The sequence below is a fragment of the Penicillium psychrosexuale genome (assembly GCF_028828465.1).
Source record: "Penicillium psychrosexuale strain IBT 29551 chromosome Unknown utg000004l, whole genome shotgun sequence".
In the NCBI taxonomy this organism is placed as follows: domain Eukaryota; kingdom Fungi; phylum Ascomycota; class Eurotiomycetes; order Eurotiales; family Aspergillaceae; genus Penicillium; species Penicillium psychrosexuale.
The window spans coordinates 7,896,813-7,918,345 of record NW_026643189.1 but is presented as its reverse complement, the minus strand read 5'-3'; the positions used below and the strand labels follow the sequence as shown (position 1 = coordinate 7,918,345).

At 51.6% G+C, this 21,533-nt stretch overlaps 6 protein-coding genes across 6 annotated transcripts; 4 read left to right on the top strand and 2 right to left on the bottom strand.

Moving 5' to 3' along the window:
- Window positions 1-2,525: 2,525 nt before the first annotated feature.
- Window positions 2,526-7,448, top strand: N7518_008864 (DNA-binding E3 ubiquitin-protein ligase SNT2; the record flags this gene model as incomplete). The annotated part of the gene is made up of 3 exons (XM_057189791.1): window positions 2,526-3,072; window positions 3,128-6,733; window positions 6,865-7,448. 3 exons carry the CDS (start codon window positions 2,526-2,528, stop codon window positions 7,446-7,448), a joined length of 4,737 nt encoding a protein of 1,578 aa, XP_057041494.1.
- A 657-nt stretch (window positions 7,449-8,105) lies between these two features.
- Window positions 8,106-9,350, top strand: N7518_008863 (NAD(P)H-quinone oxidoreductase; the record flags this gene model as incomplete). The annotated part of the gene is made up of 3 exons (XM_057189790.1): window positions 8,106-8,130; window positions 8,305-8,663; window positions 8,724-9,350. 3 exons carry the CDS (start codon window positions 8,106-8,108, stop codon window positions 9,348-9,350), a joined length of 1,011 nt encoding a protein of 336 aa, XP_057041493.1.
- A 1,902-nt stretch (window positions 9,351-11,252) lies between these two features.
- On the top strand, window positions 11,253-14,243 carry pdeB (3',5'-cyclic-nucleotide phosphodiesterase PDE2; the record flags this gene model as incomplete). Its single annotated transcript, XM_057189789.1, has 2 exons — window positions 11,253-11,433; window positions 11,494-14,243. 2 exons carry the CDS (start codon window positions 11,253-11,255, stop codon window positions 14,241-14,243), a joined length of 2,931 nt encoding a protein of 976 aa, XP_057041492.1.
- A 911-nt stretch (window positions 14,244-15,154) lies between these two features.
- N7518_008861 (Rdx family protein) lies at window positions 15,155-15,954 on the bottom strand (the record flags this gene model as incomplete). Its single annotated transcript, XM_057189788.1, has 3 exons — window positions 15,155-15,312; window positions 15,418-15,589; window positions 15,820-15,954. The coding sequence occupies 3 exons, from the start codon at window positions 15,952-15,954 to the stop codon at window positions 15,155-15,157; spliced, it is 465 nt and encodes a 154-aa protein (XP_057041491.1).
- Window positions 15,955-16,798: 844 nt separating this feature from the next.
- Window positions 16,799-17,223, bottom strand: N7518_008860 (guanine nucleotide-binding protein subunit gamma). The gene is made up of 3 exons (XM_057189787.1): window positions 17,063-17,223; window positions 16,952-17,009; window positions 16,799-16,888 (listed from the first exon to the last, which is right to left on the bottom strand). The coding sequence occupies exons 1-3, from the start codon at window positions 17,212-17,214 to the stop codon at window positions 16,826-16,828; spliced, it is 273 nt and encodes a 90-aa protein (XP_057041490.1). The 5' UTR covers window positions 17,215-17,223; the 3' UTR covers window positions 16,799-16,825.
- Window positions 17,224-17,924: 701 nt separating this feature from the next.
- tif32 (putative eukaryotic translation initiation factor 3 subunit EifCa) lies at window positions 17,925-21,369 on the top strand (the record flags this gene model as incomplete). The annotated part of the gene is made up of 3 exons (XM_057189786.1): window positions 17,925-18,054; window positions 18,125-18,349; window positions 18,415-21,369. Exons 1-3 carry the CDS (start codon window positions 18,013-18,015, stop codon window positions 21,367-21,369), a joined length of 3,222 nt encoding a protein of 1,073 aa, XP_057041489.1. The 5' UTR covers window positions 17,925-18,012.
- Between the last annotated feature and the right edge of the window lie 164 nt (window positions 21,370-21,533).

Here is a 21,533-nt window from a genome sequence, read left to right as displayed (position 1 = left end):
CTAGTTGGCTTACTATTTTGGCTTACTATTCTTTATTGCTGCCTGAGGCATAGATTATATCAGCGGTTATGTCAGAGATCACGTTGTGTCATCCACACAGATCCCCCCGGGGCTGGGCCAGTCAGGTCTAACTTGATGTTCTTAGACATCGATGATCGCCGCGTTTCCAATAATGTGCGCATTACGGGATTATTACTCGTATTGCATGCTTTCATGCTCCCATGCTCCCATGCTCTGCATGATTGAACTGTAGTTCCAATATGGCCACCCTGGAGTCCCTTGCTCGGGGACTACACCAACCTTGTACGAGATCGTACTGTGGAGGCTTATGTGGATGCCGTCTTCCAAGCCCTGGAGCCCTTGAGCCCTTATGATTGCCCACAAGTACGTTGTAGAAACGCACAATGACCAAAAACGGATATTCGTAGCCCCATACGTGTCAATGGATGCTTGGGAACGATTGGCGCAATTCTCGTGTGTCGTCGGAGCCGAGAGGGTCGGCTGACGATCTGGGGCCAACGGTGATGGATTTGCCTCAACGCGGCTAGAAGACATCGTGGCATCCTCGGAACCTGCAACATACAACATCCACATACATATGGAATTGCATGCATATTGACTTAGCCTTGCCCGGGGGAAAAAGAGAAATTTTCCAAAATGCCAGTGCCCATCCCAAGATCAAGTATATTGTACTCCGTACAGAATCTGAGACCCGATCGGGGTGGAGGAGGCGTCATAACGACTGTATCATGAGTCGCGCGTACCACCCACCTATGCATTAGGATTAGCAGGATTAGCCAAACTAGCAAGATTGTGAAGTTTCAGTATTGTATGACGATAACATGGGATTCAGTCACCATGCATGGTGGGAATGTGATATAGATCTCAATCTGTATCCTTTAATTCTCCGTTTCCCCTGGAAAAAGTCACAAGAAACGTTTCATGTCAAGCTTGATACCAAGAGAGAACCCCCTTTCAAGCCACCGTACAGATGATAGCTGTAATGGTCGGGATGGGTTGGATCTGTTGTTCGGAGGTCTGATCGCCGCATACAACATATATCTCCCAGATACATCTGACACCTGATCTCACTCCAACCCTAACGCCTACACAGCTACTCCGTATAAACAGCACACAACACACATGTTATATTGCCTTCAATTGTCCCGGTCCCATGGGTGGATTTCCCAACGGAGTAGGCCGGCACGTTATACCCAAAGAGTTCAGACCTTCACGGTCCTCGGCTAGTTCTCGGCGGCATCGATCGTCATTGGAGAGAAGTTTAAATTACCTATATTATGATTACCCTGATACTCTGATACTTAGTCCTGTGTCTGTGTATTCCCAATTCATCGTCTATCCGACAATCGCGCCTCAGGACCCACCCTATCCTAATGTACACGAATTTATACATGATTCCCCCTTTTGCCTCTCCCGAGATGCGTAGCCAATCCCGGTGTGTTTGGTCGCACAAGATCAGGCGAACGGGGAAAAACCACCAAAATAGCCAACATAGCAAATAAGAAAGGTACTGGCCATGTATTCCTGGTAATTTTCCAATATCAGTCCCCAGCGACTCTGTTGCTAGATAGCAGCTCCCACTAGACCTCCATATAAAAACTATTCACATCCCCTTTGACGTGCTGAGTAGACACCGTTCCGCATACCAGCATTCCTGTCTAGTGTACGTCGGGCCACTGATCGAAATATCCAGTAGATCGAGCAAGGGAGGTCCAAATGAGGTTCTGGTTCCCCAGGGCCTGTCCTTAGGGATCCGTCATATTAACATATTGGGACTAGGGGCCAGGTTCGGGATCCTCGACACTTTTTGCTTTTTTCCGTTTTCCTTCTCTTCTTCTCCCCCTTCCCCATTCCCCGTTGGGCTATATCGTCTTTTTTTTGCCGCTAAATCACTTTTGACCCGCTTCTCCCGACCCATCCCTCCCTCCACTCTATCTACTCTTCTCTCTCTACTCTTCTCTCTCTACTCTTCTCTCTCCTCCTCTCGCCTTTCTTCTATTCTGGTCTTCTATTCTTCTATTCTCCCCTATTCATCTCATTCGAGTTGGCCATTTCGATTCATTTTCGGTAAGCTCCCTATTCTTCCTTGCCATTCTTCTATTGTTAGCTTGAATAAGTCCCCTATCAATGTTGTTCCTTTTACTCTTGATATCGGAAACACCCTTCACCCCTGCAGAGAAATAAGATCTGACACGGTCCACTCTTTGTCTTTCCCACTTCTTTTCGCTTTTCCCCTTTGCAACTCCCTTGTGAAGTTCTTCGTCTGGACCGGTGAATCCCATATCTGCCCACTTACCCGTATTTTGAGATTTTCGCCCTTCCCACTTTCAGCTTGCATTCTCCCATTGAGCGTGTCCTCTTCCCGCGTTTTCTAAAGTTCCAAGGCGACGGGTTCCCACTAATCACCCGCCACAGCTTCCTCTGGGCTTGATCTTTTCCTTTCTTACATCTTCTTCCCCCCATTCCATCTTCATTTGCCCGTGGATGACTAAGGACCTCACTCAATGACCACTCCCAACTCTCCGGAGGCAGTGGCCGATTCGGCCAACGGCTCCGCCACCGCGTATGGCACGCGATCGAGAGGTCGTAATGCCCCTCGGCCAAATTACGCCGAGGACCGTGACCTGGATGCGGACATCGATCTCTCTGCTCCAAACTCCAAGTCCGCCAAAAGAAATAGCGGCGTGGCACTCAACCACATTGTCAACGGCGCTAATCACGAGGAGAAGACCTCGTCGGCGCAACCACGAAAGAGCCTGACCAATGGTCAGAGCGCAAATGGATCGGCAAAAGATGCCATTCCTGGCACTTCTTCATTTTCCGCCAGACCGGATGATGTGAATGGATCTAATTTGAGAAAACGCAAACAACCCGCCAGCACGCCACATTCCACCCCCAACTCGGGTGGTGCCGTGAAGAAGATCTTCACCACCCCTCCAGGCGATTCAGAAGGGGGTTATTTCACCAACATGATGAGTTTCGAAAACTCTGGGCCCTATTTGCAGGATGGCCAATTAATAGCCGATGATGGCACCACTTTTGCCCTCAATGGTTAGCCCCTCACTTCCTTCAAAAGTGATTGTTCTAAGACTAATAATTTTTATAGACCATGTTTATTTGATTTGCGAACCTCCGGGTGAGCCATATTATCTAGCGCGCATCATGGAATTTCTGCCATCCAAAACCAAGCCGGGTGGCTTCATCGAGGCAATGAGAGTCAACTGGTATTACCGCCCACGGGATATCCAGCGCCATTCTCCCGACACTCGATTTCTCTTTGCTTCAATGCACTCTGACACCTGTCCTCTTTCTTCACTACGGGGCAAGTGTGATATTCGACACGTGTCAGAGATTGAGGACCTTAGCTGTTACAAGAAGACGAGGAACTGTTTCTGGTACGACAAAATGTTCGACCGATATATCCATCGTCTTTACGATGTCATTCCGACTAAAGATATCATTAATGTTCCGGGAAACGTCAAGAAAGTGCTCGACGAACGCTGGAAATTCATTCTGGTCGAGATCGGAAAGGGGAAAGAATTGACGGGTGCCGTCAAGACTTGCAAGCGATGCCATTTATACGCCGCAACCTCTGAATCAGTCGACTGTGCAGTTTGCAATTCAACATATCACATGCATTGTGTGCGACCCGCCTTGACAAAGAAACCCGCTCGAGGCTTTGCTTGGGCTTGTGCCGCTTGCAGTCGCGCCCAGGAGCGCAAACTCGAGGCACGCAACACACCATTAACTGGCGGGATCCGAACAGATGGCGAAGATGTGATCATGGAAGAAGAGGAGGAAGAGGATCCCAATAATATGGCGAATGGCGTAGCCAACGGTACCTCCGCCAGTACCCCCGCAGCCGAGGAAGATTCCATGCCTCAACCCGCAACCGCGGAGCAGATCGCACAGGCCAAAATGTGGCCTTACCGATACCTGGGTATTCACTGCCGCGTGGAGGATGCTCTGGATTACGATGATCGAATTTACCCCCGAGCCAGCTCCCGTCTAGGAACTCGGCACCAGGCAGTGGTCCCCGCTTGGCCAGGCCGTCCAGTTGAGTACGTGAAACCCCTTGAGACGAAAAAGAAATCAAAGGTTCCCGGCAAAAAGGATGGAAAGCTCTCTAAGGATGCACAGGCAGCAATGGAAGCTGCGAAGCACGAGAGGGCAAACCGACCGAAGTGGGTTCAAGATGAGCCAGTGGGCTATGTGCATCGTGGTCAGGATGAGCCGATCATAATCAATGGAAAACAGACGCGCACAGCCGAACTTCAATTCAAAATGCCCAGTTCTGATCAGATCACCGCCCGCGGCGAAGATGACGCACCTGGCTCCCATTTAAGCGATGCAGATCGAGAAAAGTTCGTCGACGACTACATGCGCCAAGCCAAGGAACTAGCCCCTGGTATTGGGGTTGAGAAATACAGCACGAATTTCCTCGACAGAGCCCTTGCACTTCTCTACTCTGAGAACTTCGATGTTCAGGCTGCCCTTGCTAAGCTGAAGAAAACCAACAAGTACAAGGATCTTAAGGAGCCCCACATACGACCGGAGGAACTCAAGCTATTCGAACAAGGTGTCGCCAAGTATGGATCCGAATGGCGCAATATCATGAAGCACGTCAAGACTGTCCATATCTATCAGATCGTCCGTTTCTACTACATGTGGAAGAAAACCGCCAGCGGTCGGAAGATTTGGGGCAGTTATGAAGGCAGACGTGGCAAGAAGGAGGTACGCCGCCATAGCGTAGTTTCATCTAAACTCCTTGACGACGTGGCCGATGATCAGGATGATTCCGCCTTTGACTCCGAGAAAGCCATTGTCCAGAAGCGTGGATTCCATTGCAAGTTCTGCTCTATTCGCCATTCGCGACAGTGGCGCCGTGCGCCCCTAGTTCCCCCCGGCACCGTGGTTCCGTCCGAGCCCTCAAACAAGAAAGACAAGGGCCCTATGCTCACCGTTGCGCTCTGTCTTCGCTGCGCCCTCCTATGGCGGAAGTACGGGATTCAATATGAGGATGTTGACGAGGTTGCAAAGAGGATTGCAAGCAGCGGTAACAAGTCATGGCGACGCCGCATCGACGAAGAAATGCTTGCGCAACTGATTGTAGCTACCGAAACCCCATTTGTCATCACCCCTGCTACGGCAACTACGGCTACTGCGATGGGCATTCCGCTTGATACAAACCCTCGACTCTTGATGGAAGGAAAGCCGGAAGGAAAGGTGGAAGGAAAGGTGGAACCGACGAAAAAGAAGGCCAAGGAAACGCCCGCACCTTCAACTGCGACATCCGTTGAACCTATGCCAAAGAGGAAGACGGTCCCGGAGAAAGTGGTGGAAGCTCCACCGATTGTTCCCGACCCGCCAAAGGCCAAGACCCTCCCTTGTTCAATCTGCAACCAAATAGAACCTTCAGGTGAAGAGCACCTTTCATGTCGAGATTGCCGTCTTACGGTCCATCGCAATTGCTACGGTGTGCGGGATTCGCGCCCCAGCAGCAAGTGGCTATGTGATATGTGCTCCAACGACCGCACTCCCTCGATTTCTACAGACTACACATGCGTTCTTTGCCCAGTGTCATGGACCGAACACGACCTCATGGAGACGCCCAAGAACAACTCCCGGAAGAAGACTGAGCGTGACAAGGAAAAGGAGCGGATGGAGAAGGAGATGGTTGCGGAGGCGATTAAGCTCTATCGCCAGCGTCAGGAGGCCGTTGGGAAGCCTATCGGTCCCCGGGAACCCCTGAAGCGTACTGCAGGCAACAACTGGGCCCACGTGCTTTGCACCTTGTGGACCCCGGAGTTGAAGTATGGCGATGCAGAGGAGCTTGAGCCTGCGGAAGGATTTGGATCTATTCCCAAGGAGCGGTGGCGCGAGACGTGTAAGGTTTGCAAGTCAAATAAGGGTGCATGTGTACCATGTAGCTTTGCTGGCTGCAATGCTCACTTCCACGTGGGCTGTGCTTTCCAAGCACGTTACCGGTTCGGCTTTGATATCACACCCGTCAAGAGCTCACGCCGCGACAGCATGCGAGCTATTCGTCTCGGCGAAGATATTGGAGCAGCGACACCTGCTGTTTACTGTCCAAATCACCATGTGTCCACTGTTCTGCACGAAATCGGTGAGCAGACAAACCAGCATCATCTAAACGCTCTCCAATTGTTCGCCCAGACCTACAAGCAGGCCGACCTCACCCTCACCGGAACCGTTCGCAAAGCGGCGTACATGCATCAATCCGTCGGAGCTCCGCCACACCCTTCCACCAATGTCAACCGCCGGGCTTCAACGAGTACTACGCCGGCTTCCAGGGATACCCACAAAGTTCAGCCGGTGGAGGAAGTGGCTGGAGATTCCATGGATATTGATACCGACAACCATGTTGCACCGCGACCGGTTGCTCCTGGCGTGGAGACTCACCGCAAATGCGTTCGTTGTGCCACCGGCTTTAGTCCTAGGTGGTGGGCCATTGGGCGACGACCTCCCATGGCCAATGGCTCTGGACACCCTCATCATCCGCCCCAAGGTCCCTTCCCCCAACAAAATGGAGAGCCTTGCGAAATGGCATACGAATGTCATAAATGCCATTTGAAGAATCCGGCGCCTCCTCCCCCTCCTCCTGTACCAGAGCCCACGCCCGACCAACGGCCTTCGCCTTACTCTGCTCAACGTCCCATGATACCCACTTCACGAATGCCCGGCCATCCAGGTCATCCAGGTCATCCAGGCCATACATTTTTGCCACACCCACATCCACACCCGCACCCGCATCCCCCCCTAACAGTGTGCTTGGGCGGCCGATGCCTCCTGCTCACCCATCCAACGGACTTCCCGGACCAGGATACACTGGACCATACGAGCAGCGTCACACGCCCGATATCGGTATTCGCAACGGCATGTCGCCGTCTCCTTATCCCCCGGCACAGCCACCTCCCCATCACATGAATAACTACCCGCCACCCCATCCTGCAGGGCCAGTACCTCAACACTATACCGGCGCTGGGCCTTCGGGACCTCCGCCACCGTATTCCACCCACCAGAGCCCGTATGGCCCTGTGCCGGCTCGCTCGCCGCATCTTTCGCAGCCACCGCCGCGATCATATGCAGCGTCCGCATCCCCTCCAATCGTGCAAGCGACGACGATCAACCGATCACCCCAGACCTCGCTGAGCGCTCTCAACGGCGGTCCCCCTCCTCGCATGTACTCTGTTGAGCGTGTGGTAGGAGCCCCCTCTCACTCACCACCGGTGACGCAGGCACGCATTGACCCGCGGGGGCCCACCGCCACTCCTCCCACTCGACCGGAAGATACACCACCTTCCCTGATGGGCGGACCACCAAGCAGTCGGCACTCTGGGGTCAACGGCACAGCGCCCGGGACCGGAGCGAGCGCAAGCCCATCGCTGAAGAACCTACTCTCATAACGATATCCCCCCACACGAGTGCTCATAATCGAGTTGTATGATAGTGACCTTTCCTATTTGCTTTTACCGCTACTGCATATGCATGCCACGGCATCACATGAACAAAAGTGTGTCCGCGGTTGGATTCTCCTTTCTGTGTTTTCTCTTTGTTTTTCTTTCCTTTCCAGCTACGGAGACCCCGAGCCTTTCTAGCCGGTAGATCCACCTATCGGCCACCATCTTTCACACTTTATGGTTTCTTCTTTTCTTATGTGCTTGTTGTTTTTCGGCGTCTTGAATTACGGCACCTGGGAAAAGTCCGTGGAGTCTGTTAAGGAGCAGTTGGAGGGCTTGATGTCGTCGAAAATCACGGATTGCATGGAGTAGGACTGGCCACTTTATGATTGATATTATCATTACCCATTTTTTCCAGCTAGATGAATTGTTCAATATTGCTATGATCTACATTTTCTGATTCTTCAACAATCGTACATTATCCACTTAGGTGTCCGGCATATTATAAACCAACCTCGGAAGCTGGCGATGCTGACAAATGCCGATCAAATGCGGTCAGTTCGTCATAGCTGTTCCAAGGTTGGCTTCAGGGGATATATAATAGATCTTCTGCAGATATTTGCATAGAAAACATCCATTGAACACTTTTAAGCATCACTCCAAATGAGCGACACCATGCGAGCCATCGGTAAGTGAGCGCGGGGTTGAAGAACATTTCCCCACCTGATATCATCTACACTTTTGGAATGGAGGATCATACATCAACCCATCTGCTTCACTTCATTACTATTCACTCTCTTTCCTCTATACCCACACCTCGAATACTCTATACAATGTCAACCCCAAGACTAACAAACCCTAGGCATCAAGGGCGGCAAAGGCCCCGCAACAAGCCTCTTTGTCGACCAGATCGCCAAGCCCACCGCCGCAGAAGGCGAAGCCATCATCAAGATTCGGGCCTTCGGACTGAACCGCATGGATCTGCTTCAGCGCGAGGGCCTATACCCCGTCCCACCCCAAGCACCCCCAACCATGGGCGTGGAGTTCTCCGGCGTGATCGAGAGCTTCGGGCCAGACGGACACGAAGACTTCAAAATCGGAGATGAAGTATTCGGGCTTGCATACGGCGGCGCCTACGCAGAGTACATCTCCGTCTCCGCTCACATGCTAGTGCACAAGCCCAAAGAGCTATCATGGGAAGAAGCAGCAGGAGTCCCGGAAGTGCGTATACCCGCAATTCAATCATCTAAAAAAAAGAAACTCGCTAACCACCACCCATAGACCTGGATGACAGCCTCGCAAGCTCTCTTCCTGATCGGCGAATTCCAAGCAGGCCAAAGCGTCCTCTGGCACGCAGGCGCGTCTTCCGTGTCGATCTCCGGTATCCAGCTCGCGAAAGACGCCGGTGCAAAAGCCATCTTCGCAACGGCGGGCTCGCAAGAGAAAATCGACTTCCTAGAAAAAGAACTCGGTGTAACAAAAGCCTTCAACTACAAAACCCAAGATTGGGCGGCGGAAATCCAGTCCGCGACGTCTGGCGCGGGCGTCAATCTCACCGTCGATTTCATCGGCGCGACGTATTTCCAGGGTAATTTGGACGTGGCGGCGCGCGACAGTCGTATTGTCTTGCTGGGCCTTATGGGCGGCGGCAAGTTGCCTGCCGGGGTGAATATTGCGCCGTTGTTGTATAAGCGTGTGCGGGTGGAGGGGAGCACACTGCGCAGTCGGGATCTCGAGTACCAGCGTAAATTGCGGGATACGCTTGTTGAGCACGCGTTGCCGCGGTTCTGTGATGGGACGTTTAAGGTATTTGTGGAGAAGGTGTTTCCATTTGAGGGTATTGAGGAGGCGCATAAGTTACTTGAGAGTAACACTACCAAGGGGAAAATTATTTGTGTTTTTGAGTAGATTGCATAACATTGAATATATAAGATGTGGAAATATTATGTACGGAGTACAATATGTAGATAAGCTAATACTAGGCATAGCCAAGAGATCGACAAAGTAGACCCCACCCTTGCCATTTACAAAAAAAAGAAAAAGAACACATACGGAGTATATTCCGTATACGCAGTAGTACATATCTGTATATTTTGCCAAGTATTGTAACATAAACTACATACATACATATGTAACTAGAACATGTAGCTGTTCTAAAAGTACCTGGGCATGCATGCAGCTATCTCTCGTGTCGTTGATTGGCCAGGGTCCCCTTCCAATCACATGGAAGCTATCAGCAACTGAACCGTGGATGACATGGAGATTAGCTAAGGCCACATAGCCACCTGGGCATATTAGTCTAGGACTGTCCATGTTATGTATGGCATGTATATATTTGCATACATTCAATATTCTCCTTAATATAGATAATCAATGCCCTAGCCTGTGTCAAGTTAAAGATGAATGCATGCAATTGTACCTCCTGCAGGTGATCCATTTCTGAAAGTGGAGAACAATCGATGAGATCACCTCGGATTATCTAATATTCCGTCCGATTTGGCCCCGAATGGGCCCATCTTATCCACTTTTTTTCTTTTCTTTTTCTTTTTCTTCTGCTTTCTTCTTTTTTTTTCGATTCTGCAGGGTATGACAGTGTATTAATATCTAGTATGTACAATAGGGTATTCTAATGTAGTATACAATACTTGATATATTGTAGCTAAATCAATGAATACAAAATTACTACAATTACCTACATATATGTAAGGTAATATATGCAGTGAGATAACAGAAGTTCGAGATAACTATGTCGACTGCATACATAGCTACCCGACCGCCCTGTATTGTGTTACAGAATCTGTGCTTACTAACCCACAGACCTTCTAGAAAGAAGGAAAAAAAGAAGAGAGGCGTCATTGGGCCCACTGGTTACGATCGGAGGCTCTGCCCAAGAAGCAATGGTATAGAGGAAGAGACGAAGACATAGTTGAGAGATGAGTATTCTGCTGATAATCGAGTAAATAGCCCACAAGTCAACGTCCCTCAAGATCCTCACCAAAATTCAAATATACCTGCTAGTGTACCCAAGACCAAGATTACTTGAGGATCATCCCGTCCCGCCCCAAGGCCTTCTGGAAGGAGGAAAGAAGCCCCTTCCCCGTGTTCGCCCCTCCACTTGTCCTCAGCTTTGGGTGTTTTTGCTCTTTTTACCAACTTCTTTATTTCACTTCCCTTTTCATCTTTTCTTTGTTTATCTCACCGCTACACGCTACACGCATACACCACACCATGTCGAATTGACGTCCTTTCCCGCCTCTCCCTTTTGTGTTCTTTCACCAATTGAACCCCCTTCGTCCTCGACAAACTCACGTGTCGCTCTCATCCCATCGCTCGTCCGAATCCGACTCCGGGGTAGAAAAAGTGGGTTGCGCGCTCGATCTGTCTAGTGCGACAAGTCTAGGACAAGTCTAGGCTCTGGGGGTTGTCTCGGATCCTCCAGTCCATAACGCGACTCGGACTGCCTCGCTGCAGGAGACAACTCCATTGTTCGATTCGGTGACCTGAGAGCGTGCTTGCCGACTCCTGCCATTCCTTCCCCGACTTTCTTTGTGCCGATTCAATCGGATCTTTCCCGACCTCCCATCACCCTCCTTCCAGCCGCTCGTTTTTTTCTTTTCCCTTTTCACCTCTCATAACCGTGCTCGTCACTCGTACCTTCTACCATTCCCCTGGTCTTCGTCATCTGAGCCATATGCGAGCCAGGACCGCTCCGACCGACTCCTTTCCTTTTTCTTCACTCCGATTGAGTTCTTGTCGGTCTTCTGATTCCAGCAAGCCCTGATCGGGGGTCGTTCTTAACCTTCTAACACCATGGTGGACCGCGTGGATTGCGCGGGCCTGTACATTGACGACCGAGTGCGGTCGGAGAGATGGGTGCGCAGGAATTCCATCGATACTTCAACCATCTCGTGCGCGGGTTCCTTCGCGACACCCGAAGAACCGGAGGCCCTGCAAGCCGATGTGGAGCAGCTATTGTTGGTGTGCAAACAAGGTAGGTTCTACAGACTTGCATTGCGTTCGATGATTTGCTAATTACTCCCGGGTTTTGCAGTCTATCTCTGCCACAACGGTTCCTCCTTTGCAACGAAACTGGCCGAGCTCAGCGACCGGGCGGGTAGCGAATGCAACCCGATTTTCGCATTCTTCGAGGTTGACTTCAGCGGCGAAGAGTCGAACTTGGCTCGTCGAAAAGCCAGTCGCGCTTCATGGGCCGACAATGCTCCTCCTTCGCCGGGCTCCATCCACCGCACTTTCACGTTTTCAACGCAGTCCGACGAAGCACGGGGGCTGTCCCTTCTGTCCGGTGTCTCGAACGATATTCAAGCCCAAGAAGGGCCAAATTTGGTCATCCCCATTGCTATTTTGCGCCTTCCTACTCCCGATGCCCCTAACCTTGCGTCTGTCGGCCCTACCAGTCAACCGGATTCTCAAGGACCTCTCACGGTGGAGCACAAGCAAATTGCCCGCTGTCTTGATGCCGGTGCTATGGATGTCTTGACCACCCCGCTAGATCGGTCGCGGATCCAAGGGCTTGTGGTTCATGCCTACCGCACCCGTAAAGCGGCTCAGAGAGAGATGTCCCGGTTCCTCGCACGGAGAAAGCAACGAAAGCTTTCTTGGGTCGGCGTGCATGATGAGCAGCCATATTCTTATCTAAGAGAAGCCATGGTTTCAAAGCTCATGAAAGGAATTTGCAACCCAGAAGAAGTCATACATGATGAATTCCAAGAGCTGGATCTCAACGTTGATCCCGCGCGTATCCCTTTTGTCAGAAAAGAGGTAGGCAGTTGGAATTTCTGCGCTCACGAGTTCACTGAGGACGAACTGGTCTTTGGCGCTTGTGAGATGATACAACATGCTTTCACTATGCCAGGACTGGACCCCTGGCGGTTGACCCCCGATGAATTGCAAACTTTCCTTCTCAGCTGCCGCGCCGCCTATAACTCCTTCGTGCTTTACCACAATTTCCGCCATGCGATTGATGTACTGCAATCCGTCTTTTGCTTCCTGCTCCGCATTGGTGCCTTGCCTCCATATCAATCAATTGGTCAATCTCCTGTCCCCGAAACTCCCATCACCTCCCTTCTCACGCCATTCGACGCCCTTACCCTCCTTATCTCGGCCATTGGTCATGACGTTGGCCACCCAGGCGTCAACAATTTTTTCCTCGTCAAACTCAACGCACCTCTTGCTCAACTCTACAATGACAATTCCGTCTTGGAAGCGTTCCATTGCGCCGCCTTTTCCCAGATTTTGCGTCGGCACTGGCCTGCGGCATTCAAGGACAATCAGCTGCGAAAGCTCCTCATAAGTTCTATCCTGGCCACAGACATGGGTGTGCACCAGAAGTTCATGCAGCGAATGGGCTCATTCCAAGAAAAGTTCTACGAAAACAACCAATCTGTTGATGGCTGGAAGCCTCAAGATGTCGACATGTACAAGACTCTCATTTGTGGATTATTGATCAAATGTGCCGACATCAGTAACGTGGCTCGACCGTGGGAAGTTGCAATGAAGTGGACGCAAATCCTGCAAGAGGAATTTGCCAACCAGGGCGAGATGGAAAGGGAGGTTGGAATGGAAACCGCACTGTTTGGCGGGCCGCCCGAATTAGGGAACATCTACAAACTGGCTACTGGTCAAATTGGATTCATGTCGATATTCGCCCTGCCACTCTTTGAAGGCATTTCCGACCTTCTGCCCCAGTTGCAGTTCGCTACAGACCATATCCTTCGCAATCAGGCACGGTGGCAAGAACTTGCTAACGAAGAGCTGAAGAAGCAAGGTCTTCCAATTGAGAAACGGGCCGAGGTCACTGTTTCGCCTCGCTCCCGTAGCCCTGCAGCTTCTGACCAACTCTTCAATTCAGGAGATGGCGCAGCGGATAATCCAGACTCTGATGGATACAACGAAAACACCATTGAACCAGTTGTGTCGCCAGATACTTCAGGTCCTCAGATCGAGATTACAGGAAGTGCCCTAGCGCCGGTGGCTGAATTTTCATCACGGAAATCTTCTAATGCCATCCCGGACCTTTCTTGTTTCTCCATCCCAGGAGCCCCGGAGTCTGCCCGTGGGTCTATCTCGACACAGCTTCATAGCCCTCTCACAGAAGCAAGCCCCGTTACCGACGATCCTGCTATTTTAGCCGCCGTCTTGTATGCCAACTCGGCCTTCGGTAATGGGAATTCACCAGTGGGGCGTGGCCATACTTTCGGGGCTGCCGAGAGACCAAGCAGCTCCCGCCAAGGTCTTTCACATGGTTCTCAACGCGGCTCCGAACGCCACCATGCGCAGCACAGCTCCTCTGCCCGTACGGGCTCTAATCGCAATAGTTGTACACGGACGCAAAGCACTTACAGCAACACCATGACACCTATATCTCCCGCAACTAATGCCTCGAGCTTTTTAGCCGTCGATAGCGGCGACGAAAAGCGAGGCTCCGGGGAAAGTGCCGCGCCAAGTGATATTGGAGGACCTGAGGACAATAGCACACGTCCCAGCACAGCGGACGTGTATCCTTCAGGTTTAACAGCAGGCGGTTTCAGCCCCGGTCGCAACTCTATCGCTCGTAGTCAAGCTCGATCCGAAGATGGCACCAGCAAAGACTTCTCCAGGCTGGAAGCCCCTGGGACCCGCAGCACGACTCATTCAACGACTACTGGCGAAAGCATCAAAAATGAAGCTCCTCCAGCGGATGACTCTCATGGTCATCATAGACTTCCTAAGCGGAGGAGTCGGCTTCGACTTGCTTTTTGGAAGCGTCGTAACCATTCGCACGAGGTCCCCGGTGAGACATGAATCTTGCTGTCCTGGTTGGTGCTTTTAGGCTTGAACCACCTCTAGCTGTGTATAATGCTGCCATGGTCTTATGAACATTTCATTCTCCAATGAGGCTTGAGACCACACTGGTGTTCCATGAATTCACGACTCGACCAGTCGAAGAACCCGGTCAATGGGTTTTCTTTTCCCGCCGCATTGGCTCTCCTGGTCACGACTCTACGAAGTCGATCACGATACCTTCTTACCTTCTGCTGGACGTCCGAGTTTGTCTCGGACACGAAAGCAAATGCAAAGCTTGTCTGAGCAATTACAGCATCAAGACAAGATAAGTTGCATGTTTTACTCTACTCTCCTCCCTCTGGGGCTGAGAGTCACGCTTTTATCATATATTCCTCTCAATGGATACTGGGATTGGTGTCCCGCTACATCTAGCATCTGATTATTTGCATCGGGCTCGCCCACCTACTTCTGTGTGATGACCACGAATGTCTGTTTTCTTTCATCCTTATCTTACACCTTCCTTCATCCCTCTTTTTTTTCATTCTACTCCACCATTGTGTGATATTTCGGGGCGGTTATTTCTTATCCTAGAGTTCGGTGATAGGCCGGCGTTTGATCTCCTACTGGGGTTTCTTTGACTCGATATTCGGGATCCTTCGCGATCTTGGATAGTCTTTTCTCCTTCTCCCCTGTGCTTGATCCTCTTGTGTTTCGTTCTTTTCTTCTTTTTTTTTTTTTTTTTTTTGACATTGACTCTTGTTAGACTCTTCCGCTCTGCGCGATAATGAATGTGATGTGTATAGTGGCTTGTAATGATTGTAAGATATGTAGTTATGTTCCAAGTAGTATATGTGATCCAGCATTTATGCCAACATGATCTAAAAATGAACTCCATGAAGATAGCAAGTCAAAACAATACCTAATACCCCCTACTGACAATCCTCACAACCCGCCTTATCCTTACTCTTTTTCTCCTCTTTCACTTCCTTCTGCTCACCCTGCTGCTTCTTTAACGCCCGGTCCGTGTGTCCCAAGTCTCTATCAGGAGCAATAACATTCCGCACAAGTGACTTGAGCGCTTTGACTTCTGAGGGGAGGAAGGAAAGGTCAGGACAAGTCTTCCATGCAGTATATAAGAATGCATAGAAGAATATGCAGTAATAAATGATAAAACAAAAGGAAGAAAACATACCAGGAAAACCCCCATCCCGCTTCCGATCCCACAAAATGCTCTCCTGCGTCGTGATCTCCCCATCATTCATGGTACCATGCCATATCGTCACAGTGAACACGCCGCCGGTTTTCGGAACGAGGGCGACTTCGCCGAGGTCTGTGCTGAATGTTGAGAGAAGTTCTTGGGCGAACTGTTTGTTTCTTATGTTAGTATTGGTTCTGCTGGTTTTGGTAAGGTCTGTATATTATGTTCACGGTCATGGTCAGGGTTATGTTGGCAGTGATAGTGACGGCGATATCGAGTCTGATATATATGGTATGCAATACAAAAGTAACCAATCACACTTCACGCCCGCCGCAGAAAGGACATAACCAAACTATCTCTAACATGATAGGTCAAAAAGAAAAGATAACAACGTACGTATGCGGCGCGGAGCATCCACCGGCACTGTGTGCAGAACTGGATTGAGATGCGGGGGAGATGGACGTTGGCGGGTGCGATTGTATCGCTATTATTGGGGGTTGAGTCTAACGGGGTCAATGCAGATTCGGCCATCATGGACTGTTGGTTTGATGCTGGAGGAGGTATTGGGGGCGTTTGGGTGATTGTGGTATGGTCAAGTCGATGTCTCGGGATGGATGGGAATTTGGATGATGTCAGCGGGGATGGGCTGACTTGTGAATATCAAATCCCGTCTTACAATTGCATGTTACATGTACTAGATTGGAATAATGCCTGATTCGTACGTTGTATACCAAATTACTTTGCATGACTTCCCAATTGCCAATTTAAGCTAGACAAGGCCGAAACAACCGAGGGGCTGAACCCCGACGGGTCATCCCAGCCGCGATTGCCGGAATTTGGGACCGAATTACATGAAAATAGCGCAATTTCGATTAGATCGGTATGGTATTGGTCATGCGAATCTATGATACATGAATGGCAACTCTCACGCCCTGAATGGAACATAGAGGCTTTTTGAAGATTTGAAGAGAAACCGTAAGAAAAGGATACATAGGAGAAAATGAAAGGGAAAAAAGGAAAAGAAAAGAAAAAGAGAAGATAATGCCGATTCCAAACAAAAAAAGCAAGAAGGGGTAATGGTGAAATTCAAAGAAGAAAAAAAGGCGCAACAAATGCATCGTCAAGTGCACTGTCTGCAGAGTTTGAGAACAAAGGGGACCGGAGGCGAAAAGGGCGACAAAACACAACGGGACTTGATCCCCGGAGGCGTGGAAGGTTTCGTGCAGGACCAGCAGACGATTCTTTCAGGCCGACATCTTTGTCCGCGCGAGCAATCGCAATGCTTTGTCCGGGTCCAAGGGGTGGTCGTGAATGGGACCGGGATTAAGTAGAAGAGAAGAAGAAAAAAGGAGAGCGAAATCGAAATCGAATATCATGGCGAAAAACTCCCGTCGTGAGTGCATTACATGACGGTGCAGCAACCCCCCTGTTGCTGAGGAGCATAGGGATCCTCGCGCTTGTCGACCTAGGAAATGAAGTGGTTAGTTTGGATGGGCGCGCGCGATGTGGAAAAAGGCCGGTCGCATACCTGTCCCCATACGGATGGAACCATAAAGTCGCGAGTGTTGTTGCAGTAGCTGATGAGACTTTTGAAGGTGTTAGTTGTTTGCTTTCTCAACATAGAAAGGATCAAACGGACGAAAGAGCTGCCTCGGAGACCTTGACCCGTGGACGGTCCAGATCCTCCTTTAGACGACCATTGAGCTCGGTCAACCGACGATATTTCAAGTCGGCGACACTCTGCTTCTTGTTCTTGACATCACCCCCGGATCGAAGTTCATAGGGAGCCATCGTGACGTGTTGAGCTGTGGAAGAAGCGCGAATGGGAGAAAGGGGGGAGAGGGGTTTTTGGATCGGCAGGTGTTCCAAGGGCGTAAGAATTAGGTTAGGGGGGGCCGGGTAATCAGGGGACCAAGACGCCGGACAAAGAGGAAGGGGAGGAACAAAAGAAGGTGAAGGAGTCGGGTTCGAGTAAGAGAGAGAGAATGGACAAATGAATGTGTTCAGAGGGGATTTTCCTGAGGAGATGGGCAGGTCCGTGGGTTTCCCTTTTTCCTTACACGGGGGATATTATTGGGAGGGGAGGTACCCGGTACTTGGCATGAGTCGGACGACTACTAATGTTTGATAGGTGGAGACAGTACATAACTTGTACCGGGTACTTCCTGTTCGAACTCTAGATTGTGTATATTTGTCGGGCTCGGAATGAGATAGTTGGAATTGTAATCTTTAGTTACATGGCTTGGGATATTGCAGTCAACCAATAAGAAAACATAATCACAATATGCACGGTAGTCAAATATGACAGGTGTCTGACTATGTACCGACCCAAATTCGATATCTGCCTCAGGCCACAACACGTGATCGTCATCGCTTAACGCGAAGTGGGAACATTGGCGGGATCCAATTTTTGCTCTGGCCTCAACACGCACATTGTGAATCTTCCCCTCGTTATCGGGTATTCGCGTGGCAGTCTAATCGCATTATTCCCTGCCCGTGTGTGTCGCTGGCCTCACCCAACTTTTTTTGTCCATTTTTTAATTTCTTATCAGTCACCTTTGATCCTTTCCCAAGGGGCATCCACCCATCATGCCGCCTCCTCCGCATATTAAGCCTGAGAATGTCCTCAAGGTAAGCGTCGCCGTCGCTGTCGTCGTGGTTTATAAGATGCATCGGTTGCTAATGACTATATCGTGCACAGAGGGCTCAGGAACTCATCGCCGTCGGCCAGGCTCCCGCCGCCTTGACTGTCCTCCACGAACATGTCACCTCCAAGCGCACCCGTAGCAGCCCCATCGCCTCCCTCGAGCCGGTGATGCTCCTGTTCGTTGAGCTGTCTGTTGACCTTCGCAAGGGCAAGGCCGCCAAGGATGGTCTTTACCAATATAAGAACATCGCTCAGAATACCAATGTCGGCACTATTGAGGTTCGTGTTGATGATCGCTCTAAAAAAAAAAAAAGATGAAAAAAAGTGTCTTGTCACTAACCTAGGATTTCTTCCATGTGCAGGTTGTTCTCAAGAAGTTCATCGAACTCGCCGAGCAGAAGGTCACCGAGGCACAGGCCAAGGCCGACGAGATCCAGTCGACCCTCGAGTCCGCCGCTCCTTCCTCCAACGTTGAGGATTTGGAGGCCATCGAGACCCCCGAGACTATCCTCCTTGCAACTGTCTCCGGTGAGCAGTCTCGCGACCGTACCGACCGCGCCGTCGTTACCCCTTGGCTCAAGTTCCTGTGGGAGACCTACCGCACCGTCCTCGAGATCCTGAAGAACAATGCCCGTCTCGAGATAATGTACCAGTCGACTGCCCTGCAGGCCTTCAAGTTCTGCCAGAAGTACGCCCGTAAGACCGAGTTCCGCCGCCTGTGTGAGCTCCTGCGCAACCATGTGCAGAATGCCGCCAAGTACTCTTCGCAGATGCACGCCATCAACCTGAGCGACGCCGACACTCTGCAGCGTCACCTTGACACCCGCTTCCAGCAGTTGAACGTCGCCGTTGAGTTGGAGCTGTGGCAGGAGGCTTTCCGCAGCATTGAGGATATCCACACTCTGTTGAACCTCAGCAAGCGCCCCGCCAAGAACATTATGATGGCCAACTACTACGAGAAGCTCGCTCGCATTTTCCTTGTTAGCGAGAACTACCTCTTCCACGCCGCCGCTTACAACCGCTACTACAACCTCCTCCGTCTTTCTTCAGTGGCCCTGGCCAGCGGCCAGAGTTCCAAGAAGGAAAACCCGTCGGTGACCGAGCTCGAGATGACCAAGGCCGCGTCATTTGTCCTGCTTTCCGCCCTGTCCATCCCCGTTATCAGCACTTCCCGCTCCCGTGGCGCCCTGGTCGATGTGGATGAGGCTCGCAAGAACAAGAACACCCGTCTCACTAACCTTCTCGGCATGGCCACCTCGCCCACTCGTACTGTGCTCTTCCGCGATGCTCTGAACAAGGGTCTGCTCCGCCGTGTGCGCCCTGAGATCCGCGAGTTGTACAACATCCTAGAGGTTGACTTCCACCCTCTGTCTATCTGCAAGAAGATTACCCCCATCCTGAAGCAGATCGGTGCCGACCCCGAGATGGAGAAGTACGTTGTGCCTCTGCAGCAGGTCATTCTCACCCGTCTGTTCCAACAGCTGTCCCAGGTTTACGAGTCCGTTGAGCTCAAGTTCGTCTACGAGCTTGCCCAGTTCCCCGCTCCCTTCCAGATCACCCCCGCCATGATTGAGAAGTTCATCATGAACGGTTGCAAGAAGGGTGACCTCGCTATTCGAGTTGATCACATTTCCGGCGTCCTGACGTTCGACTCCGATGTCTTCTCCTCCTCCAAGGCTACCCACGCCGGCAGCAGCGCTGGCTCTGCTGAGAGTGAGTTTGGCTCTGTTCAGCGTCTACAGCACACCCCTGCCGAGATTGCCCGTTTCCAGGTTGCCCGTCTCGCCAAGACCCTCCACATCACCTGTATGTACGTCGATCCCTCCTACAACCAGGCTCGTCTCCAAGCCAAGCAGACTGCTCAGGCCCGCGCCATTGCTGGTGTCACCCAGGAGCACGAGGAGACCCTTGCCCGTCGTGTCCTTATAGACAAGAAGAAGGAAGCCGCTACCGATGCTCTGCAGCGGAAACAGCGCGAGGAGGAGACTCGCAAGCGTGTCCGTGCCCAGCAACTCCAGGATGCCGAGAAGCAGCGTCTGGCCGATGAGCAGCGTGATCGTGAGCTCAAGCGTATGAAGGATGAGCAGGATCGCATTCGCCAGGAGGAGCTCAAGAAGCAGCTCGAGGAGCTCAAGACTGGTGTTAAGGGTATTGACGTCAGCGAGATCGACCTTGACGAGCTTGATGCCAACCGCCTGCGTGCCATGAAGCTGGCTCAGCTTGAAAAAGAGAAGAACGAGCTAAACGACCGTATCCGTACCACTGCTAAGCGTATCGACCACTTGGAGCGTGCCTTCCGTCGCGAGGAACTCAAGTATATTTCCGCCGATTACGATGCCCAGAAGAAACTCGACCGGGAGATTTACGAGAAGCAGGTCGCTGATGAACTGCGTGAGTCTAAGGAGAAGCATACCGAGGCCGTTCTCCTCAAGCACCGTCTCGGTCGTCTGGTTCCCCAGTTCAGCAACTTCCGCCGAGAGGTTTCCGAGAAGCGCCACGAGGAATTCGAAAAGCGTCGCAAGGCCGCCGAGCGTGAGTTCGAGGCCAAGAAGAAGCAGCGCGTCAAGGAAGTTCAGGAACGCCGCCGCCGCGAGAAGCAGGAGCGCGAGGAAGAGGAGGCTCGTCAACGAGAGGAGCAGGAGCGTGCCGAGCGTGAGGAGCAGGAGCGCGTCGCTCGCGAGGAGGAGCGCCGTCGTGTCATGGCTGAGGAGAAGGCCAAGCGTGAGGAAGAGCGAGCGTTAGTATTCCCCTACTTTGATATCACTTCAAACCTTAGTACTAACTTGACATATAGTAAAATGGATGAGGTGGCTATGAAGCAGCAACAGCGGGAGGCCGAAGCCGAAGCCCGCCGCGCAGCCCGCAAGGGTGGGTTCGAAGAGCCACTCGAACGAACTGCACCCCGTCTCAATGTCGCCCCACGTACTGGAGTCCCGTCCACCTGGAGAGAACGTCAAGCCGCCAAGGAAGCCGGTGGTGTCCCATCCGAGCCCGCTCGTGAGCCCGTCCGTGTCCCCGTCCGCGCTCCCGTCCGCGAAGAGCCCGCCCCTCTCCGCAAGGGTGGATACGTTCCCCCTCACCTGCGCACCGGTGCCGTCCCCAGCGCTGGATCTGCACCCCCTCCACCTGCTCCCCGCGAGCCTCGTGAATCCCGCGACACTCTGCCTCGTGAGGCCCCCACCGAGCGTTGGGCGCCCCGTCAACCCCGCGAATCTTCTTCTCAGTCTCCTGCTCCCGCTTCGGAATCCAAGCCCGCCGCTGGTGGCAAATGGGTCCCAAGATGGAAGCAGCAGCAGTAAACGACCGAGCTACGACTTTCCAGTTAAAAAGTGTATCCAAGCTCTTATCTTTTTGGCGCAATTATCATGACCCTTCTGCATATTTCGTGTATCATTCACCCATGTTCACCCCGTAACTTGTTAATGGGGGCCCCAGTTCTGTCTTTCAGCTCGCTCGGAATATG

Coding starts and splice junctions, on each gene's coding strand:
- N7518_008860 (XM_057189787.1), bottom strand. CDS start 17,214: ATGGCTCCCTATGAACTTCGATCCGGGGGTGATGTCAAGAACAAGAAG. Junction 17,010..17,062: donor GTCTCCGAGGCAGCTCTTTC/GTCCGTTTGATC, acceptor CACCTTCAAAAG/TCTCATCAGCTACTGCAACA. Junction 16,889..16,951: donor TTCCATCCGTATGGGGACAG/GTATGCGACCGG, acceptor TTCATTTCCTAG/GTCGACAAGCGCGAGGATCC.